Raw genomic sequence first — 25,996 nt, forward strand, 5'->3', positions numbered from 1 at the left:
GGAGCAGTGGAAAGAAAGGTAAAGATTTAGTTCACAGAGTTTGCCATTTGCTGTCGCAGTGTTTGCAGGGGGAAGGGGGTTATCTGTCGTAGATTAGCCCCTGCTTGCCCTTGAGTTGTCTTTGTTTTAGAGTGGTGTTTCTGCACGTAACTCCCCTCGGTGAAACCTGAAACCCTGAACTCTGCTTCCCACCCCCGTTCCCCCATCTTGTATGCACACACCTACTACGCAGTAGCAATTCAGGTGATCAGTGAAATTTGCCTGCAGGTTGCATGTTTACATCTGCGAGTTAATGCGCCTGCTGCAAAGATCTGCTTGGTACCCTGAGGTAGCTGATTCAGGCTTTCATCCTTCAGCAGTGGATAACTTGTATCATAAGTTAGGTAATAATAACAAACTATCTGTAAAGGAATTAAGTTTCTGCGTTCGCTCTAAAAATTAATTTTATTCGTTTTTGTGTAACACTTTTAAATAACTCCATGTGTTTCATCTAGAAAGGGGGGCACCCTTCCAAAACGCTAGGAGGGTCGAAATATGCGATTGGCTAAGCGTATTGACGGGAACCAGTAGTCGATAGTTTGCCATTAAAATTTCAAACATTGCACAGCTCTACAAATCATTACGTTTTATATTTGAAATTCTTTGAGGTCGGATGTCATTCGGTGTGTGGCTCAGGGTGTGTGTATGTGGCTATGGGTGTGTGTGTGTGGCTCTTAGTGTATGTGTGTGTGTGGCTGACTCTGGGTGTGTGTGTGTGGCTGTAATTGCTGTCTGCTGAGCTCATTTATAGGGTACAATAGGTCTCACATTTGCAAGAGATTAAGCTAATGGCAATGTAAAAAACAATGCCATTTATTTATATGTCTTCAAAACCAACACATAAATAATAATTTTGTCATTTACAATGCCAATAGATCAAACTTTTCAAAAGGCGAAACCATTGCATTGCAAATGCTTGTTGGTTAGTGAGATGAGAACATTTCTCTGTGTTAACACCTGCACCAAGAAGGCATTATTTTTTGGCGCAAAGTCCAATCTGACTATCTTTGTAGATTGGGCTGGGTGTTAAAACCTATGAATGCCTACACTAATCTGCCCAAGTTACACCCAAGTAGCACTCTTTTGATGCAACGTTGTACAAAGCAATGCAATGTAGTCTACTATTTGCATTGAGATAAAGGTATCTTTCTGGCACAAAAAATATTTTGCTCTGCAATGCAAATATCGTTGCAAGAGTTTGCACTGCATTACAAGACTGTGGGGGAAATTTACTACAATTTCACGCTGTGTTTGCGTCACAAAAGTGATGCAAATCAGCGCAAAATCTTTTTTTTCTGATTTCATTTCCAGTACTAAACTTGTTTAGCTCTGGAAATAATGTAAAAGTAACACAAAGTAGCGCATAACGCTGCTTTGCATTATTTAGCGCCAAGGGAGCGTACCATGGATGGAGCATGGGTGTTCCCATGCAACCACCCAAGGTGTCTGATGTTAAACCCTATTGACTACTTTACAGCACACTTACAAAAAAGGAAAATAGTTAAAGTCAGTCTATGCATAGTATTTTGTACTGGAAGTGTACCCTTCCAGTACAAAACCTATGCTAGCCTCACAGAGACACCATGGCACAAATGTGTCTCCATGGTGCACAGCAGCTGATTTTAGCACCACACTACGGAAAGGGGAGAAGAGTGTCACATTTCTGTTTCCTTTTCATGCAGCACAGCTTTTCCTGTTGCAGCACTCCGCTGCATTATTAAATGGTAAATCTGCCTCTGTGCAACTCTACCCTGGCACAAACCGTTAGCAAAGCTGATCTTGAGTTTTTTTTAACTTGCTGAGCTGTTAAATTAGTCAAGCAAGCTGTTTTATTATCAGCAACGTTATGAGAGGAATTTAGACTGTCCCACCTACTTTACCAGGAAGCCCCTTAGAAAGTGGAGACTCAGGGCAATTGCCCGCTTTGCCCATGCCTTAAAATGTCTCTTATTAGTCCATCTGATTGTTATCTTTATTGATATCGGTTTTTAAATATTCCTATGTATCAGGCCCACGAAACCCACGATGGCTTAGGTAACTTCAAAATGACTTCTTTCAAGAACAAAAGTAGCAAGATAGTGAAATGTTTGTGAGAACTAGATACAATAAAGTGATAAATAATGATTAACTAAAGTGTGAAATACGCAAAGATTGCTCGCTGTGGTCACTTTAAGGTATAATTGCACTGTATTCTTTTTCCCTCAACGCATTTGTGCCGTAAAGTCACGTGGGTGCATTTTAGCCTCACCTGGTTTTACTGTGGTCACTCCTTTTCCAATGCTCTCAACAATCCCAGATGCTTCGTGGCCCAAAAGGATTGGAAATTTTGAGCCACTTAGTGAACCTTTGAGCACGTGATCATCTGAGCGGCAAATTCCAGTGGCCAAAATCTGTCAAGGTAAATGCAGGGAAAGATACCAACATATAAATATATATGATATTGAGTCACAGAAAAAAGAGGTTTTGACGGAGTGCAACGGTTTTATCAGAGAATAAATAGAATCTGCTATAAACTCAGTAGGGGACTAATGGCATCAAGGGTGGCATGAAATATCTTTTAGTTTGGACATGCTGGTGATGATACTGTCTGGACTAACTGCAAAAACACCCCAACATGCAGAAAATCTAAACCTTTTTGTCAATGGTCGAGACCAAACCTACACTGACTGATCTCTCTTTAAATGTGAGCTTTACTGTCACAGTATCGACATTTACAACTCGACCTGATAAACATACAAAAGATATAATCAAACTTAACTCTGGTAACTTTTTTGCTGCTTTCCTTTTTACTACAATGAAAACTACTTAACAAACTAGAAATGCCTTCTTTTCAAGTGAAACAGGATTATTTATACTGCTTTATCAAACAATATTTAATAGTCAGATAGAAATGTGTGTGTAATATTGTAGTTATTTGAATTTTGACAAGCAATCAAAATTAGGAGAAATGGTGATAAAAACACTCCAATAACATGGAAAAAGTATTTTCATTGGGAGATTGTTTAAAAGAACTTAGGGCCTCATTATAATTTAACGGATGGCCTGTCGTCATGCCGGGGGTTGAAGGAAATTACTCCATCCCCCAAGCAGAGGACATCCGCCAAATGTATAAATGCCCACCAAGCAGGTAGTCATTTATAATGCATAGTCAGGAACCACTGTCATGGCAGTTCCTGCAAGTACATGTTTCTATATGGTGTAGGTCTGCATCAGCATGATGCAGAACTGCACCAAACAGTTTTCCATTTTAATTTGTAAGAAGAAAATCCCTAAAAGGGATTTTCTTTTTTTTAAATAAAAAATGAAATGCTCCACGAGCCATGGGTGTCATCTTCTGTAGCCCGGGGGAGGAAGGGATACATTATTAGCATTTTAATCTTCCTAACCGCCAGCCTTTGCCTGGTAGTGACAGTGAGTAAAAACAAAATAGCCATATATCTGTTCAATCTGATTGGGCAGGTGGAGATATAGCCATTTCTTCGACACCCTTACTCAGTCGGGTTTTTGGGGAGGTTTGGCTACAGGGGTGCTAGAGTAGTCCCTGGTGTAGCCAAACCTGAGGTCCACCCACAAATATCAGGAATGGGGACCATTGTGTGGGCAGTATGTACACTTCATTGTCATTGCAGCAGAGTATACATACGGCAATATATAAATTAAGTCGTTAATATCTCCAACTACTCTATGTGAATGGCTGATGTTCTAACATTAGTTAGCTATTGGCTCAAACCCAGGTAATGTGCAGGCCGTTCTTCTGATGTCTCCCTATTTTATGCTTGTCATCACATTTCTGCTAGGAAATTAATATGACTGATAACTTTTGAAAAGTAGTTGTCAACTTCGACCTATAAGTCTCATTGCGAACTTTATGGGAAATGGACAATGGTGGGGGATATTTCAATATGGAATTAAGTTTGATGCTTATTTTTATTATGCATGATTAATAAAAAAACATTAGCATACACATGTCACTTTATGAATTCATTCACATAACACGAAACAAGATATAAAAAAATGTTTATTGGTTGAGACTAAAGCTAATAGGTTTTGCCATAATAAAATTATGCTGTTGCATATTCACTGGTTTACAACGGGAAACGGCCTTTACAACGAAGCCGTTTCCACGAAATCTTTAACCACGCATGCAGTACAACGCATGCGTGGTTACCACTAAAGCCTTTACCACGCATACCTTTACTACGAGGTTTGTAGTAAAGGCATATGTGGTAAAGGTAAAAAGTAAAACGGGGTGGGCTTGGGGGATCTCCCCCCCAAATAAAAAAACTCACCAGAAGTCACGTCGGGATCTGCACATAATCAGCGTCGTTTAAGAGAAATCGAAAAAAAAATTCTGTTTCCTCTTAACGACGTATGACGTCACCACGCAAGTAGTCGAGGTAAAGGTTATGCGTGGTAAACGAATTCCATTGTAACGCATGCGTGGTAAAGGCATGCGTTGCAACGGAATTCGTTGTAACGTCATACATTCGTTTACAACATGGAAAGTATCGAGTAAGAATATAAGCAGCACAATTGTTTCATCCAGCTTTCAATGTATTTTCAATTAGATTTACGTTTATTTAGACCAAGGTCTTAAACATAAGTGCAAAGCTTATCACATTCAAAACGCTGATGGAAAACATAAAGCAAATCACAATACATTCCATTTTAAATCTTAGAAGTTGGAAAAAAACTCTGAACACTATAGCTAGCATAACTAATCACGAATATATGACGTAATCCCGCATACCATCAGTCCGCAAAAAAAATCCCGCAATTACTAGTAGGCCGCCAATTAAAATAACGAAAACCTTTAGAACGAATATGCCTTTAGCACGCATGCCTTTACAACGTAAAGGCATGCATGTTAAAGGTCTACTCGTTGTAAAAGTTGTAAAGGTAAGTAAAATTACACTACCCTACCCTACCCTACACTCTAATGTAATACCCAGCACGACCCCCAACACTACCATAAAGCACTTTACTACCCTACACAAGCACTACAACAGTACCTTAATACACTACCCCCAGCATGACCCTACACAAACACTACAATACTACACTAAACCACTACACCACTAAACCCTAAAACACTACCCCCAGCATGACCCTACACTACAACACTACCCAAACCCTAAACCACTACACCCCAGCATGACCCTACACTACACAAACACTACAACACGACCCTAAACCCTAAACCACTACACCCCAGCATGACCGTACACTACACAAACACTACAACACTACCCAAAACCCTAAAACACTACCTCCAGCATGACCCTACACTACGCAAACATTACAACACCACCCTAAACCCTAAAACACTACCCCCAGCAAGACCCTACACTACGCAAACACTACAACACTACCCTAAACCCTAAAACACTACCTCCAGCATGACCCTACACTACGCAAACACTACAACACTACCCTAAACCCTAAAACACTACCCCCAGCATGACCCTACACTCCGCAAACACTACAACACAACCCTAAAACCTAAAACACTACCCCCAGCATGACCCTACACTCCGCAAACACTACAACACTACCCTAAACCCTAAAACACTACCCCCAGCATGACCCTACACTACGCAAACACTACAACACTACCCTAAACCCTAAAACACTACCCCCAGCATGACCCTACACTACGCAAACACTACAACACTACCCAAAACCCTAAAACACTACCCCCAGCATGACCCTACACTACGCAAACACTACAACACTACCATAAACCCTAAAACACTACCCCCAGCATGACCCTACACTACGCAAACACTACAACACAACCCTAACCCCTAAAACACTACCCCCAGCATGACCCTACACTACGCAAACACTACAACACTACCCTAAAGCCTAAAACACTACCCCCAGCATGACCCTACACTACGCAAACACTACAATACTACCCTAAACCCTAAAACACTACCCCCAGCATGACCCTACACTACGCAAACACTACAACACAACCCTAAACCCTAAAACACTACCCCCAGCATGACCCTACAGTAAACAACCGCCGCAACTCTACACTACACTAACACAACACTACACTACACAATCACTAACCCACGAAAAAATTAACACAAACCCACTTACCTCTCTCGTCATCGTGGTTTTCACAACGCAAATGCATTTACCATACATGCCTTTAAAACGTAATTCGTTGTAAAGGCATGCGTGATAAATGCACATGCGTTTTGAAAAAATGCGTGATAATGGTATGCAAGGTCAATGACCTTGCGGGATAATGGTATGCAGACTGAAAGTCCCCGGGATAAAAAATACGGGAAAATGGCTGCAAACCCTAATCAGAATACAACTAAAGCACATGCTTTTAGCAAAGATCAAGATCTAAGAAGACTTGAAATACAAAAATCATTAAACAAAATACAAAAATCATAAAACCCAACAAGTCAAGGAAGGAAGGTAAAAGGACCTTAATAATAAGTGCTCTACACTGTGAGAAATCTTTGAGCTGTCCCTCTGGACTCAACAAAATCGTCAATGAGGGAGAAAAGAACATAAAACCATTCTCTTGAAACATAACTTTCTCTTAGGGCAGATTTACCACACTCCTGTACACAATTAATGAAGGAATTCAGCCTTTCACTCATTCAGTCCACAGGAGGCATCCTACAACAGCTTCCTGCCATTCAGAAGAACCCCTCTAGTGGTCTTAGGGGAGCTCTCAAAATTAACTACAACTGGATATTCCTGAAAACTCTCTATTGTGTCTAGAGCATAAAGAAACGCCTATATCATGTACCCACAGACACGAAGGTCACTCCTCATTGCTTCTTGAGCCTCCAAATGATTGGAACGCCAAACATACTGAAGAAAATGCAATGCTGCAGGCAGCACTTTACAAAACATTCAATTGCATTGAAAGGAATGTAAATGCTCTTTTTGTCTTTGTTCTTACTCCATCAGGCTTTTGTGATGGTTCTAGAAGTCGATTTAAGGGTGTGTGTAGTACAAATCAATCATTATGATCCTGATGTAAATGTAAGTGTGTGATGTAAATTTATAACGATGACCACATTTTTTCAGGGCATAGTTTTCGTTGATTAACTACAGGTTTTAGAAAACCTTAGCCATTTTTTAATTCTTATATATTTTTTTTAATTCTCTTTTATACTAAAGTTATTTGGCATCAGCCTAGAGTAGGTCTATGTTTTATTCTTTTAATTAATGTAATGCAATTCGTTTTTTTAAAAGACTTATTTCATCTAGCATTCCTTACCAAATGCTTCTTTCCAATCAGCCAATTCAAGACAACATGCTCAAAGTATTGGTGGAAAGATTGACAACCGTCCATGTAAATCTAACATGCAGCTTCCAAAAGGTGGCCTCTATGGGTTTTGAAGTAGACAATTGTCATTTACTACTGTGAAACCAGTGCAAACTCTGGCGATTGTACTGAAACAGAGCTGGATACGTGGGTGCTACCCAGCGCATACCAGGAGAGCACCCAATGAAAATTAGGTGAGTGTGATATGACATAGTTGAATAGATGGTTTGATTAGAACTAAAAGAATAAGGTTGATATTTCATATTGGTCAGTTGCCACTGGACAGTTGAATGGATGAGGTGAATGAACTACGCCTGAAGGATATAGAAGTTAGACAGTGTATTAGTTATATGTGATGAACACCACATTATTTCGCGAGTGGTGGGGTTTCTGGAGGCAGTCTTGGCTATGCCCGTGACAAGTTGACAGAAACGGCTGTCTGTTGAGGGAGACAATGAGGTGAGATTCATGTGAAGAACATCCAAAAGAAGCTCAATCTCCCAAAGAAAACACACCGATTGTATGCATGACAAAGAATGGTGGTCATTTTAGGTGTTTGGGAGGTTTTACATCGTCAACAATAGCTTTAAAGTTATTTGCTGAAACATTATGCTCTATGAGTGCCGATCTGACCATGAATCTCAGTGATCGGCACACCTTCTTATCAAACAGAGATTTTTGCTTTGAATTTTCAGTGTCTACCTTGTTTCTGAAATCTCAGTGATCGGCACACCAATTATTATTTTTTTGTTATGTTTTGTGTCAGCTGTGTGTTTAGATCATCAGAATTACATGCACTCAATAGAGAAGTAACTGTGGAGAGGTTTCCCTTGCCCAATATTGACAATAGTATCTCTACTCTGGCAGGTAGCAAATATTTCACCACTTTGGATCTGGCATCCGCTTACCATCAGGTGGAGTTAGATAAATCATTACAGGAGTTGCCTGAATTCATCACACTGGTGGGAACATTTACATTTTTGAGAATGCCGTTAGGCTTCGTCTCCATGGCCTCGGTGTTCCAAAGGATAATTTCTAGTGTGCTAAAAGGTGTCACCGGTGTAAAATGCTAACAGGATTATTTATTAATTTATGGTAGCACAAAAAAGAAAACATCAATCCAGGCTATGTACAGTTTTGGAGAGGTTGAGAAAGACTGGATTAACCTTGAGCAAGGACAAGTTATGTTTTGTGCAGAAGAAGTCAATTATCTGGGTCATTGTGTTACATGGCAAGATGTCTTTCTAAAAACAGAGTTAGTGGACACCATTGTAAAAGGCTCAGGAACCCAGTAACAAGGATTGTTTTTGGGGATGGGGGAATATCAGTGTAAATGTACACCAGGTAACGTGGATAAGACACAAAACCTAAGGAAATTACTTGGGGAAAATGAGAGTTTTGAGTGGAGTTCAGAGTGCAGTAAAAATGTCATATCAGTTAAGGATAACTTTGAAAATGCACCTTCTTTGCAGGCATTTATCCCAAGTGATGAAACCTATATCATGACTGATGCCAGTGTAACAGACATTGGGGTGATATTACTTCAGAAATGGAATGGAATAGAACATTTGATAGATTGTGCCTCTAGATGCTTGATTGCTTCAGAACAGAATTACTCAGTTATAGAGAAAGAGGCAATGGTCATTTACAGGGCACTGGGGAAAAAACTGAAATTTGATAGGGGGTATGAAGGTTAAAGTACTTTCAGACCATAAACCATTGAAAGAAGTTTTCTCAAAGAAGACATTGGATGCTATGTCTTTAAGAATTAGGTGATGGATAATTTTTCTGCAAGAATTCACAGTTGACATATACCAGGAGTAGTTAATCGTTCCACTGACTGTTGGTCACACTTGGTGGATGTGGAAGAAATTGATCAAGAAGATGAAGGAAGTGTGGAGGAAGGGGTGAATGTGTGTGAAGTCACATTAGGAGCCATGGAAGAAGAGGAATGGATGAGTGAGATACACAAGGATCAGGAAATTACAAAGGTAATTGAGATGACATTTTTGGGAAAAGGTTAGCATTTGGTGAAACCCTGGTCTTTAATTCATGAATAGCTTTCAGTGATGAATAGGATTCTTACTCATGGAACACTTTGTACCACCATTTGGTGTGCCTACCAAAATAATACATGAGGGACAATTAAGCTCCCAGGTTATCCCATGTCGGGCTCAAGGAGCCCATCTAACCTTCTTTTCTTGGCATTCCGGTAGTTGTAGTCCTGCATTTATAAATAGAAAAAATACCTACAAGGCCCTAGAGTGCAGCAGAGAAATCAGAGGTGAATCAGCTAACGATAGCTGGCATAGGGTAGCTTGAGATCTGCCCCTGATATGTTCCTTTGGCAACTGACAGTAATAAATGGATCCTATCTCAACAGCTTGATATTTTAGAATTCATGCTTCTCAAACTTGTGTCACGTTGTCTGAAGGCAGCTGATGGTCTATTATCAGAAGAGCATATTCACTCCAATCAGAGTGAATGATCCCTTTCCGACTCCTTTACTTATTTTTTGATTATTAAGGACAGCTGCGGCCTGTGCAGATAAAAGTGGTGAGGTGGTTAGGGTTAGTTGTGCTAGGATTCAACACACAACTATAAAGGACAATTAAATAAATAATTACTTTTCCCTCATCGTCGTCTGTTGACATCCTCCACCCACCCACTGCTCTTACCTGCAGGGGCCGTGGCTGGTTCTGGATGCTTTTAGGAAATTAGAAGGACTTGGACCTGCCATCTGTGGATGCCCTTAGCCAATGTCCATTGAAGCAGTGACACACTCACCTCAACTTCTTATGAAACTACCATGAAAAGCTCAGATTTTTGCCAGTTCTTAAAAAATTAGGGAGCTCTCAACATGTTTTCAAAACAACTGATTCCGCCCTGTGATAAATCTGAATGAATGCCAAATATGGCAAATTCAGGCTTCACATAATTTATTTTTGTTTTTTTTAAAGGCTAGTTCATTAAATCAGTATGCAGAACTTGGATGAAGAGTACTTGCTGAAAAGCATAAAATCAGTCAGTCTCCCATCTTGAACATTTACAGCCATTTAAAATCAAATAATATGTCCATCAAAGAAAACGCGCTGTTCAGCTTTATTCGTGTGTACATGTACCACTAGCTCAGGTTATGTGTTTTACAGTAGTTTGACTTGGTGTGCGCTTCCAAATCCTAGATCAATGTTAAGTTATTATAAACTTTCCCGGCTTTTATACAGGTGAAATAGGGGTGCTAATGGTTGTTGGCAGAAACAGGAACAATTCACCTTTTACATAGATATGACCCTGTGGTAAGTTTCGCCCTCAGGTCAAAAACAAATCACAAAAATCTAGCCGGCTCCCTAGAAGTAAACACTGCAGATAAAAGAAATTACATATAAATAGCAAACTCACACTCTATCTGGCTAGCCATTGTATGGAAATATCAAGGGTGCTAGTCCTACCTCACACAGGTATTGCCACATTACATTCATAGCATTACCTTAAAACAATTAAAAACCTACTAATAATAAAAAAAAATTAAAAGCAGGAAAGTGGCAATTTTAATTTGGGCTGTTGGTCGTAGAGGGGCACACATGTACTCATGTTTGAGGACAGCCACCTAGTTTTAATCATTAGTCTTTAATCCAGAAGAAGAGAGAGAAAGGCAGGGAAGGAGGAAAAGGAGGAAAGGAAAGACAGAAAATCAATGACAGAGCAAGATAGCAGAGGTGAAAAATAATCTGCAAGAGTGAGATAAAGTGTTGCATAGGGTGGTGAAGGAAGTCATAGGTTTCTTAAAAAAATGTTGGTCACCGGAGCTTATCATTATACAAATAAATTCCTAGAAGCCGGAAAGTATGGCAACCATGAAAAACTACATACCTACCATATTTAAATCACCCACTGGCTTTATGTAATACAAAGTTAAACATAGTGTATGCCATGCCCAAGGCATTCAGTCTAAAGAATTAGCTGCATACTTACTGGAATTGTGCCACAGGGCAGTTGCCTTGCTGTATTGCCCTGCATCACAGGGATAGGGCAGGAATGCACTGTATTAACATAATATGGTGGATTACTGTCCTTTGCCCCCGTGTAAGCGCCGTTTCAGCAGCCTAGCGCCAACGCAGGCACCCTTGCACCATTGTGCAAGGTTTCCTTTGTTGTACACAGGATTGTTTTTGTGGAAGAAGGAGCAGCTTCCTGCACAAAAACAATCCTTAGAGGTGTTTTCCTCTTTCTATGTGTCCTGCAGAATGCACATTCCCAGGTTTACCAGGTTTGATAAATCTGGAAATGTATCAAAAACCATGGGATTTGCATGGGAACACCAGGCCTGATTCACAGAACTAACTTAAGACAAAATCCTAAACTTACTACTTTTGGTATTCACAGAAGTTAGGATTTTGTCTCAAGTTTGTCTTAAGTCTGTCTCAAGTCTGTCTTAACTCTGTCTTAAGTTTGTCTTAAGACAAACTTGAGACAAAATCCTAACTTCTGTGAATACCAAAAGTAGTAAGTTTAGGAATTTGTCATCAGTTAGTTCTGTGAATCGGCCCCACCCACCACAACACCCATGGAATGCTTCCCTTGTGCAGTGTAATGCAACGCAGCAATTTGCATTGCGTAGCATTACTCCACATTTGTGAAGTAATTCAAAGCCACGCAAAGTGGCTTTACGTGCCTTCATAAATATGACTTCGAGCTTTGTATGATGGTGTATGGTGCAAGCATGTTGCAAAGTTCTCATAAATATGCCCGTAGTCCCTACATTAACAGAAGAAATATTAGGACCAGGAAAATCTCTACAGTCTTCCAATCCATGTCAACAGCAGAGAGCATATTGGAAGAGGCTAACATGCCCAACTTTCTTTGGCCTGCCCCTCTACCAATCCTTAGAACTCTAGTATTTTGCAGTAGGCCAAACCCCTGAAGTGACTGACCTGTGGTCTAGTGTGTCCGAACAACAACACCCATCTTGCTCCAGCAAGCACAAGTCTGACCTTGGTAGTAAACTACATCCAAATCTAATTTTGTATCCCTTTGGAAATCAAAATTAGGATCTGCGGCATGTTGGACCTGGTTTTTATCAACTGTCAACCGTTTATCAGAAATAGATGTGAGGCAACATGTGTCAGTCAAACAGAGTATTAAACTGAGAAAATAATGCTCTCGACCTTTAAATCTCATGTGAAGGTAAGGCCTAAAGAGGTTAGAAATTATTGAAAAGTATCTCCTTACCTTAATACGCACTTCATGGTCCTTTGGTGGGGCGACCTCTATCTCTTCTATAGACAGAGGTTTATTGGGCTCCCAGGCAATTGCTGCCTTGCATTTTATAACCTAGGAAAGGAAATATGATAGAAACTGTTTTTATTTTAATAAGTCAATGTGTTTAGTTGCACTCATGTATAGGAATAAGTAAAATAACTGAGATTTCAAATACAAACGGCCTGATTTAGAGTTTGGTGAACCAGTTACTCCGTAACAAAAGTGGAGGCTATCCCAACCACCATATTGCAAATGCCATAGGATATATACCTCAACCAGCCTGGAGTCAATTACTACATTTTGATGTTTTTTTTTTTGAGGTATTTCATGAAGATTTATTGTAAGATGTTAAGTATCCTGGAATAAGCCCCACCAGGAGCAGTCAGCAGTCAGCTCAGCCCCATCATAACTGTGCTTATCTTCAACCAGCACCCAACATTCCGTAGTGCATCACAGTGCAGAGACATTCCACAAGAAGGGCATTAAGTGGGTTAAGGCATACATGGGAATATGCAATAGGTAGAATACAACAGTAACCTGTGTGCCAAACTCTAAATAAGGCCCAAAGTTGGCACAATTCCGTTTGGCACTTTGGATGTTTATAGGAGGTCACATTTGCACCACTGGCAGTAACAATTTAAGCAGATCTTTCACACTGTGCAGATTTACACTTCAGTGTTCAATGTGTACGTGGAAGATTAAGAAAGGGTTTGTTACATACAGACTTCAGGAGCCAAGCAGAGTTAAGTACAGCTTTTATTTTGCGAAGTACAAGGTAATAAATAAGGAGTTCAAACGCAGCCTGTCCTCAGGCATCAGACGCCCAACAAAGAATGAGCAACCGATGAGGGACAGCAGTGTGGGCCATAAAGCAGTAACTTAAAAAGAAACATAGCAACTGGAATGCATTTATTTTTTACAAGTGAGCTCGCTCTGCAAAGGAGGAGCTCGCTTGCTCATAATAAGTTCCTAAAGGAACAGTGTACTCTATACATAACTGCAATGTCTTATGGTACACAGGGTTCTTGCACAGCGTGGAAAACCTGAAGGCACCTGAAGGATATGCAAGGATGGAGCATGCACGTTACTACAAACTTACTGTTTTTTTGGAATGAGATGGAGGTGATAGGATGTCTCCAGCCACGAGCGGTACATCTCAAAATCAAAGGGACAGGCTCGAGCAAAAAGCAAATTAGAAGGACGGATACTGCTATATTGTTAAACATACTCTACTTATGAAAAAGACTGCAATAAAAATATAACAATCTTTATCTGAATTGTGTCAAAGGTGTTGCATTTTATCATTTATAAGGCACTAGCAAGGATTCAAACTAGTAACCCTCTAAGAAATTGGCTTATTGGTTGAGGGGAGTGTAAACTCTACTCAAGCCACAACCTCCACAACTACAAAAGTCATTAAATTAAACTGTGCATAACCCTCAGATAGCTTGGTGCAAAAGTAGTCAGCCTTAACTTAGAGGCACTGTGTTAACTATATATGCAGCACAAAACAGTAATAAAGTGAAAATATAACGTAAAAAAACCCCACCGATTTAGGAAAATAAATAAAATGACACCAAAAAGAACTAAATCCAATCAATAGAATTGGAATTATGAATTTTCAAAGTTTTTAGTGAAAATTAGTGCATAAAAGATCAAAACACTGAACACTGGCATCTAGTTGCAGAAGACCAGCACAAAGTCAAAAGTTTTGGCTGACCATGATGAAGTGCAGTTCAGCTACAGGTGTGTTTTGGGCCAGGTCTTGGCTTTCCTTCGGACTTGGACAATTTGAAGAAAAGTTCCTGAGAAGGTAAAGTTCAGTTGGGCAAGGTAGCCAGCGGTGTCCGAGGAGGAGGCGTCTTCGTTGGAGAGCTGCTGGATGAAGTTGCTGTTTTTGGAAGTTGAAAATCTCCAGAGGGATGAAGCTGGAGACTGTTGCCGACAAGGTCTTCACAAAGCCAGATGCTGTTGCTCGAAGGCCCCACTGAACAGGATTGCTGCTGTGGAGCTGAACATATAAGGAGTTACTGCGTAGCCAGGCTGACCAGTGAAGCACTTCAGGCAGAAGGCCAGCAGGTACGTTCAGGTCTTCTATTAGTTCTCGGGCCACTTTTTGGTGACAAATTTTCTACGTCCCAGCTTTTTAGGTTACTCATGAGCAGCACCTTCCACACCACAGACAAGAGTGCAGGACTGGTCAGAACTCACTCTAGCAGAGGCCAGGTGAAGGCTTGGTATGTCCCTGTATCTCACACAGGAGGCCAGCCAACTATTCCTTGGAGTCACTCTGGAAGTCCTGGGTTCAAGCAGCAAGGCAGCCTTTGTTCAGCAGGGCAGCCCTATGAGGGTACAAGGCTTGCTTCAAGCAGCAGAGCAGTCCTCTGGTAGCAGCAGAGTAGTCCCAGAGGTACAAAATTAGCCTGAATCAGCAGGGAAGTCATCCGGAGTACAAGGCAAGGTCTGCAGGTCCTATATTTACACCTGATGCAAGGCTTTAAAATGGGGCTGACAACACTGGTCCCTCTCTGCCGGGTCACCCCTAATGTTTGCCTTATCCTCTCCTGCGTTTCGAAATTCATTTTTATAGGCATTAGGACACTATGATTTTTACCACTTCTAACCAGTACTAAAGGGCTTGTGCTGTCGCCTTTAAAAAAATTAAGCAGTGTCCACTTCCTCACATAAGGGTGGAAGTGCCAACCCCTACGCTCTTGTCAGTAGTGGCTTCCTTCCCAGGAGTCCTCCTGACTTAAATACTCCACCTTATTACCTTAAACTTTGTCTCCAATGTGCGGGCCTGCACTTATCCCCTAGTTTCTAGCGAAGTGCTTTGCGGTGAGGGGGCGATTCGGAACAGCTGAAAAACAAAGAAATGCAGGGTGAGGCATGCTCAAAGGTATAGTGTGGGGGGGAGGGGGTTGTCAGCACCCGCCCCCACGAAATCGAACCACCAAGTTAAGTGAAGTGCCACAGAGAGGGCAAATGGAGCCGCTGAAAAACAAAGAAAGTGCAGGGTGAGGCATGACACTTACAAGCATGGGGGGGTGGCAGGGACCAATCCCCCACAGACTCGGGATTGTGCCTAGCAAGATGAGCCAGCCGACTAGCTAGTGCATAATAACCCTGCCACCTTGTTCCCCCTGTTAACCTCAGGTAGCTTGGCCCCAAAGCAGTCGGCTTAATATTGGAGGCAATGTGTAAAGTATACGTGCAACACTGTTGACCACATAATTCACAGAAACATCGCAACAGCAACCAAACGGTCTAGACAATAGGTAGCTTATATAGGAACTGTGACAACTCAAGCAGACTAATATGTTATACAATTACCCGTGGCCCCGCATGCATCCTATAAAATGGGCGAGTAAGCCCTTCCTACAAGGAGGCATGCGACTGCATGCTCGGTGTCCAACCATTCCATGTTTCACTGCAATGCAGAAAGAAAAGGGGGGGCTCAAACTCGTGCACGCCCCGTAAAATTCCCCGAGCCCTGTAAGATACCAGGTTCGCCCCTTCACAATCCACAATCGTCATCCCCCCAGCGCTCATAGCGCAATAAATCAAAAAGCGGTGCTTGCAGGAAACAGTTTTTAAACCGAGGGGAGGACAACATGTGGATCGAATAAGTTACCGACCCGGCATAGGCTCATTGAATGCACAGGTGGCTGCTGCTCAAAATTGTCGGCACTGTCCTGGGCATGTCTTTACCTGCCGAGGCAGCACACACCTGCAAGACTCCACATGGGCATACCGGGAGTCCACACAGCGCGGGCGCAGTCAAAGGGAACCGAGGAGGGCTGGTAGGGGAAACGCATAGGAAGAGAAACTCTGGGGCTGCCTGGTCGTGGTAAATGGAGGTCACCAATGCTTGTTACCACTGACACCGTGCATAAAGGGTGAGTGAAAACCCCAACAAGGACCTCCCATGCAACACAAACCCATATCTCACAGATGGGTTATGCCCCAGTCACCGGTGCCTTTAGGGACCAGGAAGAGCCGCCCACAACGCAACTATTCGTCGCCCCAGGCCCGGCTCGCCCCCTCTCGCGGTGACTCTTGCGGTCCGTAGCCTGGCTCTGAGTGCCCCCTGCACCGCAGAGGCTGGAGGGCAGAGGTCGGAGCTCGAAGATTGTGATCTTTACGGCTCCAACACATGGGAGGGCGCGCAAACATGGCACCAACCTGCACACCTTTAAACCTGCCATGTCGGCACCCGTGTGGCGCCGGATGCAGTACCCACCTGCACAACTAAGGATGAGAGCGCCAAGGGTCCACACAGCGCAAGCCCAGCCAAGAGGAACCCAGGAGGGCTGGTAGGAAAACCCTGAGGTTACCGGTGCATGTTATCACCGACGGGACCCTGAAAATAAGCAGCGCACTCCCAGGGCGGGCGACGCGGCCTGATCCCCAAAGGCTCCACAAAGTGTAACTGCCTCGGGGAAGACTGCGTGAATGATTGGATAAGCGCGCAGAACAGGGAAACATACCTCCAGCATCCCGCCACTAACGCGGTGAAGCACATCGACCAATCTCCCCGCAGACAAAGCGCTCCCTTCCTACGCATGTTCCACACCAGCCGAGGCGGGCATCGGTGCTGGGCGTGTGTTGCCCACATTGGGCCATACGTTTTAAACCTCTCACCTGCCATCCCAGCCGGGGCAAGCGGCACCACCGCAGCAGCTCCACCAAGGCTGATTCTCCCAGCAGGGCTCCGACCATGCCGGTGGTACATTTAGGAGCTAAACGATGGGGGTGGGTAATTACACTCACCTCGCAACCAACTGCTTGCCCCACTACGGATAGCCAAACGATGCTAGTCACGAGGTCCGAGTGCAGCAAGGTATCGCGGCATGAAATGACGAGATGACCCTAAGGTGGCATTTACAGCGATCAAACGAGATCCCCAAAATGGTGGGGGAGGGATATATACCCTCCCCAAGTCCTGGGCAACCAGGAAGTGATGCCCCCTGTGCGCCACCACAAGGCTGGAGACATTTGATTTTGATTTGATTTGATTTGATTTCTCATCTTATAAAGCGCGCGAATGCCCGAAGGCGTCAGGCGCTTATGACAGACAGCAGGCCTCTCGGCCGGGCCACCTAACAGGCCGCAGTAAAAAGCCAAGAGAGGGGGGGACTCCAACTCGAGTCCCTGCCCCTGAAGGGGGGCAGGGGGTGTGGGGTGCCCAGGCGACACTAGAGAGCAGACCTCTCTAGTGGCCCCCTGTAGGTGCCTGTGCCAGCTGCAGATCTCGGCTTTTCAAACTAAAATGCCGCTCATTTCAATACTATTTCGCTGCAACAACAAAATGTGTCACAATGAGCTATATACCCTGCAGAACCCATCTCCCTCATTGGCTGAGGGACAAAGGGGGCAGCCTCTGCCGTTTATGTAGCAAGGCAAAGGAGGATATGCCACATTTGCTGTGTTCCTGCGACAAATTGACAGAGGAAAGGAAACGCATGCTGAAACCTCTGTTCAACCAACGAGGAATACGTACTCGAAGGCATGCAGCTCTTGCTTGCTTCACTCCTGATGATCCGCAGTTAAACTGCAGCTTTATGAAGTTCATGAAGGAGGTGGAGAAAAAGATGAAGAAACTAGAATCTTCACCTAACTTGCTGCTTCTTGACTAGTCTGAACCACATTTTAAAATGATTGTCTAAATACTATTAAACCTATGAAGGCGGTGGAAAGAGGACATTGGAACCCAACCTTTCCTTTTAAGCCTACAAAGAGAAATGAAGTTAAGATGAACATTATTGCAAAATAGTATTTAACTTACAAGATTTTAAAAAATGAATTATATCGCTTTATATGCAATATTAAGTATACGATAAAAATGTACAGTACGTATATGTATTTTATTTTTTTTTTTAAATGGAGATATTGCAATGGTTTTTAGTAACTATGCAAAATAAAAAAAAATCATTCAATTCAATAGTGGCCCCCTGTAGGTGCCTGTGCCAACTGCAGATCTCGGCTTTTCAAACTAAAATGCCGCTCATTTCAATACTATTTAGCTGCAACAACAAAATGTGTCAAAATGAGCTATATCCTGACTGCCCAATGCCTGTCAGCTTTTACCTTTAAATATGTATTCATTGCACTGCAACTTATTGCGGGTATCAAGTTGAGTGCGAAGAAACTCTCTCATTTTCTGACAATGCTGCCTCTTCCTCATTCACATCTCAGCAATAACAAAAGAACGCTTTAAGACATACCAAATTTTACTCACTTGATACCTGCCAGAGGCTATCACCAGACATGTATGCGTGGCAAGGCATTTCATGGTGTTTATTGTTGGTTTTAAACAATGTGTATCAATGGTTTTACTGATTATTTTAATGCAATGCAATGTTTTTTTGTAACTATGCAAATATAAAATAAACTGAAACTGAAGTTAATGAAGGAATTGGACGTGTATTTCCCTTGGTAAAAATTAGACCCTTTTATATATGGTCATATTGAATGGAGCACTTAGGACATCACAGCCTGAATGGTTGGGCAAGGTTCTCTTGCAGGAGATGGAAAAGTAAGGAACCAACTACTATATATTTCTAGGTACGAGAAGACATAAAAAAAGGAGGCTGGCCAAACAGAGACACTTGCAGTAAAACCAAAACGTTGTCAACATTGTATCTTCCGATGCCAACAAGAAAGGACCCAGTGCAAACTCCTAATTTCTTCACAAATAATAGCTGTAACAGAAAAAAGACGAACGTCCAGCTAAAGATGCTTAGAACGGGTTTTCTGTTTACAAAGTACTAAACTCAGTTCACTAAAGTCCTAGTTCTACCTTGACAAAAGTACTGTGATGAATGGTACAGTGGCACATTGAAGAAGGCAATACAAAAACCCAAGAGGGCCCAGGATATCGCTATATCCGATGGAATCTGATCATTATACACAATCACTAAAATAATTCCTAAGCCTCCCCGTGAACCAAAGAGTCAAATTCAAGATCCTGTGCTTTGCATGCAGAACTTTTTCTGGAAAATGGGTAGGATATCTACAAGAGCTGTCTCCTCACTACAACCAAGATGACCCTGGATGGGCCATCGGAACCGACGAGTTGTACAGGTAAATCGCACAAATGTATCAACTAAATAAAGCATCCTTGCATGGCTTTGCCTTGGTCTGCAAACCTTATATTTAAGTAGTGCTAAGTACTCTTAAGGTATATGTAAGTGTCGGGATGGAAAGTCCCCGCCATGAAGCCTTGCTCCCCTGCACTGATGGGTTTCCCTGGGGGTTCTGCTGTTTGTACTCCAAGGAGACAGACAATCATGTGAGATCACAGAGGCTTCTCCCTCTTTAGTGACTTGAAACCCCAGAGTTGTGCTCTGAATTTGATGGACCACCCAGTCCCCACCCCCTTTTAAGAGAGCGTCTGCAGCCTCTCTGTATGGACGTTGTGGATCTGGTGATGAAGATAACACACTTGATAATAAAGGGTCAATTCCTATTTGTCTGTATGTTTACAAAATAACTTGTTCAGTATTTTGCTTCGGTTTTGAGACACATTTCAAAATTTGGATATATGGAAATGTATGTTTGTGTTTGGCTCTGTTGAACTCAGAAAGAAAATTAATGTTAGAACACACATTCTCCTAGATAATGGCTCCCCTGTTTCTGTCTCCCCTCCTGCCAAGAACGTGTAAGTGTATGATATTCTCCTAATGGGAGCAAGCTTGTTATTCACCTGTGTAGGAGGGTGGATACCTGACTATGGGTATCCCAGATTTTTTGCCTTGTGTTCAGCTAGTTTTCGACTTAGTTGGACTGGGACCCTGCTAATCAGGGCCCCAGGCTATCAGCTCTCTCTGTAAAAGGGACTCCATGTACCCTAGGTACATACCTAATTGGATATTGGGTCACCTTATGAGCCCCTGTACAGTATACTATAGGTACCCAGGGCATAGGTGCATCCAAGGCCTACCAGGGGCTGCAGCATATCTTTTGCCACCCCTGGCTGGCCATCCAAACTGACACAACTGGCTGATCACTCAGCTGGGGCAAGGTCGTGTAATAACCCCTTGCTTAGATATAGTATACCTATGTCTAAACCTATATCTGGACACATATACACCTATAAGTCACTCCTATGGCAGGCCTTAACAATCCTGGAGGCAGAGTGCTTGGTTTTATGTGAGATGGTGCTCTAGCATGAGCTGAGCCTGTCTGCAGCTTTGGGAACCATGTCCTTATAGCTGTTCTGGGATACTGCCATACCATATACTCTTAAGTGCATTATAATCCTCACGGTTATTGCTAACTTTGGTTTGGCTTTATCAAAACATTTCGTGTAAGGTGTCATACACTTTGGAATACTACCCCCTTGCCAGTTCTGGCGACGGGGGTAGCATTCCACCCTTCTAGAGTGCTAAGACATGTGGGTCACAGTAAACGCGGTTAAAACTAACCAGAGCCTCAGCATCACAAAATGGATGCTGCTGCCACAGACACAAGTCTGGCCTCCTGCTGCTGACCGAAACTTGGCAGGGGAGGCTTGGACAAAAGGTTTCCTGTCACAGGGAGGTGTTACACAACCCCAGACAGGAGATAGGGGATTGAGGCAGGCAGGGCGAGTGAAACTAGACACTGCCTGGGGCACACAAGGTGTCCCATGCATTGCCCAGTTCAAACCGGTGCTGGGGCACTCCAGCCCCAGCTCTGGTGCGAAACTGGACAAAGGGAAAGGGGTGTAACCACCCTCTTCCTGGGTCCCACCCATAGGAGGGGCCTAGCAGGTTATCCAGCCCCTTGATTTGGAATAAAGGTAGGAGCTGTGCCCATAGACTTTAGATTATCCTGACTGAAACTTTGATACAGAACTCTGGACCCTTCGACATCCCACTCGACGTGGAAGACTGAAGAATCTCCCTTTTCGTCAAGGAATGACCACCCTGTGCAAACAGGCACCATCCAGCGCCCAATGGTTTGCTTTGTGGCAGCTCCTGCCGGAGCTCGAGTGACAGAGATCAACAAGAACCAGATTCCTAGACATCCAACAGCCCGATCCACAGCCACAGCAAAGCTGAGACCCATGGAGGCGACGGGAGATGTGGGACCGGCCATCTTGAAAAGACTGTGAAGTGCTGACAGTGCAGCTTCCGAGGCACCCTCGAAGCTGTGCATCGGGGTTTGAGAAGCCCCAGCCCGAGCAGCTTGTGCACTGAAGATCACCCCTCCACACTCACCGAGTGCTGCGTGGGGCCCTTTTGCATTTTCCTGCTTGACGCATCTGTCCGGTCACTTGCCCATTGGCTGGTGGCCTCTACGACGACGAAACTACAAATCTACTCTGCTGGTCTAGTTGCTCAAGACTGACCCTCGCTCTCCTAAAAAGGAGCAGCATCTCTGACCTTGCTGGTCCGAGTAAGAAGTGATCTTCAAATCCTGCGTGGGTTGCCTTTGCCAAGGCCTGTTGACTCCGATCCGGAAGCCGATACCGACGACAGCGAGAGCCTTTGTGGGATAGCTCTTGATCTACTCCTGGTCATCGTCGATGCCCCAGAGTCCACGTGGCTTCCTGACAACCTCCTGATTGCGCCCGACATCGCCTGGTTCCTTCCTGGTTCCATCATGGTCACTGGTGAGTGACCCAGACTCTGTCCCCTCTGCTTTCAGGTACTCTACATCTTTGATCAACCCTTGGATCCAACCGGACTCTTCTCTCCTGGCCGCCTGCAGCATCTTCATCTCCAGGCTCCATAGAACTCCACGACGAAACCCGACACACTTTGGCACCTATGCACCCGCTTCCTGTGGTTGAGGTAACGATCAAACACCGGTGCTCCTGTAGTGGTTCACACCTCTAGTGTCCTAGTTTAAAATGGCTAAGTTCTAGTCCAGTCAAAAGACTTCCAAAACAGTAACATTGTAACTTTTACGCATCATTGACTTTGCATTGGTGCATGCGTGTGCTTTTAGCGCTGCATCCGAGTCCCGCGGGCCTCTCCCGTCCTAACTGCTGTTAGTCCAGAGTAGCCCCAGCGATTCCCAAGGCCCTAGGCCTTACCATTGTTCGAGACGTGGTTCTTATACCACTTATTTAGTATATGGTTTAAGTGGCCACCGGGTCTATCCATAACTGTGCAACTTTTGTATGTTTAACTGTGCTTTTGATTAAACACTTGTGCCTCTGCCCTCATAAAGAGTACAGAGGATTATTCTAGTAATAAATACATATATTTTTATAATATACAACTTGTGTGGTGTCCTTTCATTTGATATTACAGTATTGCATATGGTAAAACAGCTGGCTTCACATGCCCTCTTGCGTTAAGCCTAAGACTGCTTAGGCCTATGCTACCCCTAGAATAGCTTGTCTATAAGGTTGACTTACAACCACCACCAAAAGGGTTGTTTGGACTGATACAAGGTGCTCACTAGAATAGTGAACATCATACATCAGGCCAACTTCTCACAACCTGTAAGGGACTTAAAGCTTGAGCGTGTCATCACTGCCATGTGCTTCGAAGGTGCCCCAGCACTGACACAAGTGCACATAACATGGAAGCATCCCACAAGGATCGTCTTCTTGGTAGACATGTGTTAAAGCATTTTTATGTTATTTCTTTTTTTTAATACAGTCGTTCAACTATACATAATATCTCCTTAATCATATATGTATGGTAACAAAAATGCTTATAACACGTATTTTAACTGTATAACGTACTGTACAGCAGCCACACTATGCTACACCATAGCTTAAACACATTGGCAAAGCCAATAGCTCTAGCTAAACACATATAAGGTCCCAAAGGTAAGACCTATTGGCTATGCCAATTCTTGTTCAGAGTTCTTACCAAGCAGTAATTTAATAATGGTGCTTCTCTTCACTGCCTCACATAAATATAGAGGGCCATATTTATGACCTGGTTTGCATCGCTCTAGCACCATGCAACGTGGTTCAAGAGCAACGCAAACTTTAAGGCAGGTCTTTGAAGCCACATAAAGCGCCTTCGCAAGGCTTTGAATAGCTCCAAAAATATGGAGTAACGCAACGCAGCACAAATTACAGCATTACTTTGCTCTACCATGGGTAGGCGTTTCATGGGAGTTGCGGGGTGTTCCCACGCAACTCCCATAGTTTTTGACGCATTCCCGAGTCTACAGGTCCTTGTAAACCTGGGAATGCGCTAAAAAGATACGCCTCCCCAGGTGAGGCGTATTCAGGGGAAATATTTCTACTTGTTTCTTGCTCTTTCGATCTGTGCTGCATTCTACAGCACACATAAAAAGAAGAAAAAGCCTCTCAGGATTGGTTTTTATGCTGAAGGCTGCCAACGCAAGGGAAAAGGGCAGGAATATGCCATATTGGATCAATACGCTCCTTTCCTACCCTTTCACTGTGGCGCAGGGAAGCACAGCAATATGACTTGCTGCACTGTCCTGCACCACAAAACTCAGAAATATGCCCCATAGTGTGGATAGCATAAGCAGATAAGTTGTTTGGATTTTTACACTATTTCTTCAACAATATTCCATTTCAGAAGTGCAAGACATTGCAAATGGCTTGTATTTGTTATTATTTGGATGATACACCAAATAAAACACAATTAAAGGTCACATTGTAGGGTGCTTTCTTAAATGTGGTTCTTATATTATTTATGAGCTATATGATGGGCATGTGCTATGAAAGATATTTTTTCTATTTATTCATTCTTTATGAAAAACGAATGTGTTTTTTGATCAACTGGTGTATGTTGCATTAAAAATACAGAACTTTGAGATGGCTCCCTCCTCCACCCAAAAAATATCCCCTAAATGATTCACACAAAGTATAAAACATAATAAAAACACCATGTGACTCAGTCACATGGAACACTGACCCAAAGTAATGAGCATGAATGTGTAACAGTGGGTACTGATCTGGCTGGGAGCAGGGCTGAATTAAAACCTTTTAAAGGCACTAAGCACTTCAAAGATTTTGGTGAACCCCACATGTATCTAATTCAAAATATAAACAATAATAAACCATAAAATAATTTATTTTTCAAGATTAAACAAAACTTACAATAAGATGGAAAAGAATGTGTATTTTTGTATACTTCCACTTTAAGTATATTCAATAGGTTTTCTCTTACTTTTTCTAATTGCAACGTTTTTGATCAGAGCCTCAAAACTAATCTTACGTAACACATCTGTTTATATACTTAGTAGAGATAAGGCATCCAATTGCTTTCAGATGCAGCAGGTCAATTGGGGCTGAAGCGCCACTCCCCCTCACCCTTTGCCCCTCAAGAACAGTGTCTGTCAGCCTGAGCAAAGGTCGGCATAACAGACATTCTTCATTTTCAGGTCAGGTACTGGCTGCCTGAGATGAACTTTGCTGGGCTGTAGATGTCACAGCTCCTGTGGGCATGATCTCCTCAGCTCAGCAAAGGTCTTTGAGACCCTCCCCCTCAGGGACGAGTGGCAGCGTCACACTTTGCCTCGGACCTGGGCACTTTAGTTTTAAGCCCTGAAGCGTCCAGAGTTGAGTGTTAATCAGTGACACTTCATCACAGAGTGGAGTGGGGTTAGTAATCTCACCAACCCCATCCCGCTCTGTCACGAGGTTGGGATGGTTGCCTTTCCTCATTGGCTGACCTGAGTTCAACCAATGAGGAAAGGCAGCAATCCCAACCTTCCTGCTACCCCATTTGCAGTTTTGCACCATATGGTCTTAAATTAAATCCGGCAATGGAAAATTTCTGTGGTGCCCCTCTTCCCTTGCTGCCCTAAGCATGTGCTAAATTTGTTTACTGGTTAATCCAACCCTGCCTGGGAGGTAAACCTACCTTCCATCTGTAATGCCTTATTGTAGATTGGCACAAAAGCAACACCTTTTTAGGTCTCGCCTTTTCAGCATAGGCGCTGTCTCAGCAAGACCTAAAGTAATCTGTATGTTAGGTGAAACTCTGTGTAATTTGTCATACCGCTTGCGATTAATTTAACTGTGGCATTGCTCTTCTTATCTTGCTTTCTGTTGGCTGTTGATCCGATAGAAAATTTGTGTAGTCCGGAAGCAGCGGCTCCTAACTACAGTTTTCATCCACTCGCACTTGTTAACTTGGGTATGGACCATAGGATAATCCTACCTCTATCGCTGTAGTCTCTGGCACACTGGTGACTATTCAAACCACACCAGACTCAGCTTTTCTGGTCCATTCTTGTTTACTTTCTGCCACCACTTGTCGCAACTTGCAAAACACATCATTCTAATTCACTGTGGTAAATGCCATCCACGGACGATGTGCTTCAGATTGTTTTTGCATTTGTCACCCCGAGTGGGACGGGTATGCTCAGACGTGAGTCCCGTGCTCTCCACACCACTGGAGTCAAGCTATCCTGGCTGATGAAGGCTGATAGCCAGAAACCGGTCCTAGGATGCTTGAT

General features: G+C 43.1%; 1 protein-coding gene across 1 annotated transcript in view; it reads right to left on the bottom strand.

Annotated features, from left to right (window-relative positions):
• Positions 1-25,996, bottom strand: part of LOC144818539 (alcohol dehydrogenase 1-like) — a 295,630-nt gene that overhangs the window by 258,173 nt on the left and 11,461 nt on the right. The window contains exons 2-3 of the mRNA XM_078676059.1: positions 12,575-12,676; positions 2,288-2,429 (exon numbers count right to left, since the gene is read on the bottom strand). Coding sequence (XP_078532185.1) covers positions 2,288-2,429; positions 12,575-12,676 — 244 coding nt within the window. The remainder of the gene's footprint in view (positions 1-2,287; positions 2,430-12,574; positions 12,677-25,996) is intronic.

Source organism: Lissotriton helveticus, chromosome 2_1 (genome assembly GCF_964261635.1).
Source record: "Lissotriton helveticus chromosome 2_1, aLisHel1.1, whole genome shotgun sequence".
Classification (NCBI taxonomy): Eukaryota; Metazoa; Chordata; class Amphibia; order Caudata; family Salamandridae; genus Lissotriton; species Lissotriton helveticus.